Source organism: Coregonus lavaretus (assembly GCF_964263955.1).
Source record: "Coregonus lavaretus genome assembly, chromosome: 15".
Lineage (NCBI taxonomy): Eukaryota > Metazoa > Chordata > Actinopteri > Salmoniformes > Salmonidae > Coregonus > Coregonus lavaretus.
Window position 1 is genome coordinate 29274759 of NC_140002.1, and position 6804 is coordinate 29281562.

A 6804-nucleotide genomic window follows, 5' to 3' on the forward strand; every position below is an offset into this window, starting at 1 on the left:
AGTTGAGATAATTAGTACTTTTCAAGTCCCAGATCTCAGAACTATTTTGTGATGTCTTCCTCTTTCATGACTCAATAAGTACATCACCTTACATACAAGTATTAGAACCTTATAGAACCAAGTTCAAAGATGTTTGCACAGATAAATACAAATCTGACATATCTCACATGTGAAGGACCACCTAAAGAGCAATTCTATGTGAATAACTCATTTTGACCAAAATGCCAGATAGAACCTTATAGTCCCAAGGTCTCAATATTATAGATTCTGCCTATTATTTACTTCTACCATCTACCAAATCAAAAGTGGTAATTTCAGATGATGTAGATTCAGTAATAAATGTAATAATATTTCATAAACCTCATGGCACGAGGCAGGACTGACCACTGTCCACTCCTGTTTTCTGGATTCAGTTGGGTCAAATCCTTTCTGAATATTTTCATTTACAGTGTGGCACTAGGAAAGGCTGACCACTGTCCACTCCTCTCTTCAGCATAATCGTCGAGCCACTTGCCATAGCTTTACACAATGGTCATGTGTGTGACAACATTCATCGAGTAGCCAGCTAGCTAGCCCATGCAAGATTTGGTCCTGAAATTACTATCAATGTGGCTTTCACATGTACTCCCACATTTGACATGTGTTTATTTGAAACGATTAGATGATGGGTGACTAAATGATTCACAGAATACCCCTTCATGAAATACCCCTGCATTGTTCAATAGTCAAAAGGGCAGCTCAACCTAAATACTGACAATGTTGGGAGAGAATAAATAACTAATTCAGATTTTGGGAAAACCCTTTATTTTAATATAAAAAGAGAAATGATTCGCTATAATTCATATATTATATTCAATTATTGCTATACTGACATAAAATATACATATACTGTATATATATTTACGTATATATGTGGGGTTGAGGAGAGGGAGATTAGGATAGATACTTTATAGTCCCAGATGGGAAATTTGTTGTGGACAATTAAAAAGTGCTGCTGCTTCTACATAGAATACATAATCATACTACATAGAATACATCATACACCCCCCTCCCCACCCACACAAAATGTTATGCCATGGAAAGGTTGTCACTTGTTGTCACGTTCGTTGAAGGACGGGTCAGACCAAGGCGCAGCGTGACATGCATACATGTTTATTACACTGATAAACAACGACAAAACAAACCAACGAAACGTGAAGTCTAAAGGCTGAACACCAAACTAGCCTAAACACGGAATAAGATCCCACAACCCATGAATGCCAATAGGCTGCCTAAGTATGCTCCCCAATCAGAGACAATGAGAGACAGCTGCCTCTGATTGGGAAACACACCCGGCCAAACATAGAACTACAACCTAGATCACAAACATAGAAAATACAACATAGAACATTCACACCCTGACTCAACATATAAGAGTCCCCTGAGTCAGGGCGTGACACTTGTTGGCAGTTCTACATGATTAAAGCCTTTTGGCCAGACATATGTCATGCCTATGATCTTCCCTGCTGTCTAGGTCAGTCTCAGGATTTGGGCTTTGAGCTGCACTATCAGGTTGCCAAACCAAGTAAAAATGCTGTAGCGTAGGATCAACTACAGTGGTTGTTCTATAGAAGAGAAGCATGATGTTCTTGTTTACTCCATATACCCTGAGTCAATACAGGAAGTACAGGCGCTGTTGGATGCGTGAGCACATGTTCTCCACATGGTGCGCCAACACAGCCTGCTGTCAATGTGAACCCCAAGATACCTGTACGAGCTCACCTACTTGGTGTCAATGACGCAAAGGGAACTGTTCCTCCTATTCACCCTTAGGCCTCAGTAAACCACACTGGTGCTTTGACTACCACCATTTCTAAGGTTGAGGATTGAGGATGGAAATGACAAATGAGTAATAATGTAAATGTTTCTCTCCTCTTGACGATTTAATTTATACATACAGTACATACATACGTATGTATGTTTGTACGTATGTGAACAATAGAATGTGTGTTAAATTCAAGCTTTCTTGGACTGGGGAATATTTACAACTAGTTTGCGAATGTCTTTGGACTGCAGCCCATAGATAATGGGGTTCAGTGCAGGAGGAACCACGTAAAACATAATTGACGCCAGTTTCCTATGGTCTGACCACTGTGGATACCGGTGGAGGAAGACAATGATGAAACCTGTCATCAGCATAATGAGGTATGCAGCCAGGTGTGTGAAACAGGTGTGCAGGGCTTTCCTGTTTAGCGACTTGCTCTTACTCCTCACACAAACAATGGTGATCCTAATGTATGTCAGAGCCACACTCCCCATGGAGAAGATGAAGAAGATAGCGGTGAAAAAGAGTCCATAAATGTTATTTATCAACACACTTTCACAGGAGAGCTTGAATAACGAGGCATTGTCACACCAAGGGTTGATGATTTCCGACCTGCAGCGTGACAAGCGGAGGGTGAGGCCCAGGAGGACAGCCACAAAGACAAGGGACACCACCCAGGCAAACATACACAGCTTCATCAGCATTTTGTTGTTCATGATGGTGGCATATCGCAGAGGGTTGCAGATGGCCATATACCTGTCAAAAGCCATAATCATCAGTATCGTATGAAAGTTTGAACCAAACCAGTGACCCAAGAATGCTTGGGTGAAACACTGATTGTAGGTAATATATCTGTCTGAACTAGGTGTTAAAATGTCGAACAGCACTCGAGGTATGACGGTGGTGATACTGAGAGCATCGTTGAAAGACATGTTGCAAAGGAGGATGTACATGGGCTGGTGCAGGATCCTCTCCATGCAGATGAGCACTGTGAGGCCGATGTTGGCAACCATTGAGAAGATGTAGATGATAAGGAGGAGGATGAAGGCAGGGTAGGTGGACTGATAGGTGACTTTCACCCCCTCTAGCTTGAGAAGGTCCATGCTGTATGTGTGGTTCTCCATCTGTCGGGCGGAGAGCCTAGACTGAAATACCAACTGAAATGTGCTTCGTTACACTATTGTTTCACCTCAATGATTCCGTCCATGCATACCTTCACTGAAACAGTTCAGCATTTGGGGTTTTGGGCTAGTTTCTGAAGTAATGCTAATTGGACCTGCAATTCTTTTGCTGATTCCAAGTCCTTCTCAATTGGAGCAGGAACAGTCGTGAACAGTAGCAGTATTTAGTGTGTATTCCAGGCTATGGAGAGGCTAGAGAAAAGAAGACAATACAAATCAGTCAACAACACACCAGATACTGCACCAATAAATCAAATATCCTTATTTGACCATACAGTCATACTATTCTAACATCTCTTACCATTGACAAAGAAAGAGACAGTTGGACTGTCTGTGTGTCCTGTTCACCCGGTCTGACACACAACCCCACAAATGAGGCCAGTCAAATAACACCACCACCTTTTATTAGGTAAGGGGTTGTATCTCTAACATTGGAGCACATCCTGTGCACTCAGTGGGGCAAACCGTTTCCAAGCAACAGGCTCTCAATTCTCATCTGTTGTCTGTTTACAGTACCTCCCGTTACAGTCGGTCCAATTGGGATTTGATGGTGTTGACTGAATCTATAACCAACAGAAAGGCTATGACATTATTTACGGCAGGTGGAAAGACAATCAACTTGTTGTTGTCTTGCTAAGAAAAGGCCAGTCAAGGATGAAGCTATTGTAATGTATGGATGAAAAGAATGAAGCCTGTACAGAACACAAATATTCCAAAATATGCATCCTGTTTGAAACAAGGCACTAAAGTAATACAATACAATACATTACTGAGTACCACTCTCCATATTTCCAAGCATAGTGGTGGCTGCATCATGTTATGGGTATGCTTGTCATCGTTAAGGACTGGGGAGTTTTTTAGGATGAAAAATAAATGGAATGGTGCTAAGCACAGGCAAAATCCTAGAGGAAAACCTGGTTCAGTCTGCTTTCCACCAGACACTGAGAGAAGAATGCACCTTTAAGCAGGATCATAACCTAAAACACAAGGCCAAATCTACACTGGAGTTTCTTACCAAGAAGAGAGTGAACGTTCCTGAGTGGCCAAGTTACCATTTTGACTTAAATCTACTTGAAAATCTATGGCAAGACTTGAAAAGGTTGTCTAGCAATAGTCAACAACCAATTTGACAGAGCTTGAAGAATTTTGAAAATAATAATGTGCAAATATTGCATAATCCAGGTGTGGAAAGCTCTTAGACACTTACCCAGAAAGACTCACAGCTGTAATTACTGTCAATGGTGCTTCTACAAAGTATTGGGTGTGAATACTTATGTAAATGAGATATCATTTTCAATACATTTTCAGAAATTTCTAAAAACATGTTTTCACTTTGTCATTATGGGTGTAGATTCAGGCTGTAACACAACAAAATGTGGAATAACTCAAGGGGTATGAATACTTTCTGAAGGCACTGTATTGACGTCTATGTTTGGGCCAAATATAAGCCGGTCCGGACCTGAAGTCATGCCGGTCTAGACTTGACAAAATCTGAACCAAATATAGACATATACAGCATTCACACCCATTTACTTTTTCCACAAATTGTTGTGTTACAAATTGGGATTAAAATTGATTTAATTGTGTTTTTTTATTAATGAAAATTAAACAATATATCTTCATTAGATAATTATTCAACCCCCTGAGTCAATAAATGTAAGAATCACCTTTGGTAGCGATTACAGCTGTGAGTCTTTTTGGGTAAATCTCTAAGTGCTTTGTACACTTGGATTGTACAATATTTACCCATTATGATTTTTTAAAACTCTTTAAGCTCTGTCAAGTTGGTTGTTGATCATTGCTAGACAGCCATTTTCAAGCTGATTTAAGTCAAAACTAACTAGCCCACTCAGGAACATTCAACGTCATCATGGTAAGCAACTCCAGTGTATATTTGGCCATGAGTTTTACCGTAGGTTATTGTCCTGCTGAAAGTTGAATTTGTCTCCCAGTGTCTGTTGGAAAGCAGACTGAACTAGGTTTTCCTCTAGGATTTTGCCTGTGCTTAACTCTATTCCGTTTCTTTTTATATAAAAAATAAAAGTCCTTGCTGATGACGAGCATATCCATTAGATGATGCAGCCACCACCATGCTTGAAAATATGAAAAGTGGTACTCAGTGATGTGATGTGTTGTGTTGGATTTGCCCCAAACATAATGCTTTGTATTCAGGACAAAAAGTTAATTTATTTGCCACATTATTCTGTACAGACTTATTTTCACTTTGACAATTGTGGAGTAACTACCATGTTGTTATCCATCCTCAGTTCTCCTATCACAGCCATTCAACTCTAACTGTTTTAAAGTCACCATTGGCCTCATGGTGAAATCCCTGAGTGGTTTCCTTCCTCTCCAGCAACTGAGTTATGAAGGCCTGTATCGTTGTAACATCCAAAGTGTAATTAATAATTTCACCATGCTCAAAGGGATATTCAGTGTCTGTTTCTTTTTTTTACCCATCTACCAATAGGTGCCCTTCTTTGCGAGGCATTGGAAAACCTCCCTGTTCTTTGTGGTTGAATCTGTGTTTGAAATTCACTGCTCGACTGAGGGACCTTACAGATGATTGTATGTGTGGGGTACAAAGTTAAGGTGGTCATTCGAAAATCATGTTATACACTATTATTGCACACAGAGTGAGTCCATGCAACTTATTATATGACTTGTTAAGCACATTTTTACTCCTGAACTTATTTAGGCTTGCAATAACAAAAGGGTTGAATACTTATTGACTCAAGACATTTCACTTTTTCATTTGTAATTAATTTGTACAAAATATTGAAAAACATTAACTCTGCTTTGACATTATGGGGTATTGTGTGTAGGCCAGTGGCAAAAAAAACTCAATTTAATCCATTTTAAATTCAGGCTGTAACACAATTTTTTGGGGAAAAAGTCAAGTGGTGTGAATACTTTCTGAAGGCACTGTACTTACGTAACCACAGATCTATGAATTTAGCAGCTCATTCAGTGGATTGAAAATCTGGCTAGAATATCACTTATATGTCGATACGCCTATGCTTTTCAGCTGTTTTCCAATGATGAATCTCTTCCGACTGGAACTTGAGCTAGAGCTAGACAGGAGCAAGGGGAAAACCGCTGGTAGGCTTGGCGAAACAAAATGAACTGGCAACAGACAGAGAACACAGGTATAAATGCACTGGGGATAATGGGGAAGATGGGCGACACCTGGAGGGGGGTGGAGAAAATCACAAAGACTGACATTAATTGATCAAAATGTAATTAGAGCATTCAGCTAAGGGCTTTTGTGCTCAGAGTAAATTAAGGGGAATGGAAGAATACTGTTTAAATTGAACATTTAATGAAAAAACAGACAGGAACAAACCACCGACAGCGTCTGGACAACGGAAACAAAACAACATTAATGCAGACACAGGGATCAAACTGAGGAACAGACAGATATAGGGAAGGTAATTAAGCAGTGATAAAGTCCAGGTGAGTCCAATGAAGCGCTGATGCGCGTAACGAGGGTGACAGGTGTGCATAATGATGAACAGCCTGACGGCCTCGAGCGCCAGGGATGGGGAGCGGGAGCAGGCGTGACAATGTATCAATATACAAGAGTGGGGCTGTGGGCAGGGTGAATTGATAGATTAGCGTTAATGGCAGAGAGGAGAAAATTCGTCATAGTCGCCCTTAGGCCTCAGCAAATAATTCTGCTGCTTTGACAGATGTGCATACGATTGAATTTGCTGACCCTTGTTAACATTGTCCCTGGTTTACCAAGACTGCATTACAATTGGGGCATTTCAATAGGGACAAACACTTTTTATTCACCTTTACACATTAAAAAGTATA

General features: G+C 40.3%; 1 protein-coding gene across 1 annotated transcript; it reads right to left on the bottom strand.

The window, feature by feature from the left end:
* Nucleotides 1-1995: 1995 nt before the first annotated feature.
* Nucleotides 1996-2928, bottom strand: LOC311143099 (olfactory receptor 8G17-like; the record flags this gene model as incomplete). The annotated part of the gene is made up of 1 exon (XM_084178902.1): nt 1996-2928. The coding sequence occupies one exon, from the start codon at nt 2926-2928 to the stop codon at nt 1996-1998; it is 933 nt and encodes a 310-aa protein (XP_084035028.1).
* Nucleotides 2929-6804: the final 3876 nt, after the last annotated feature.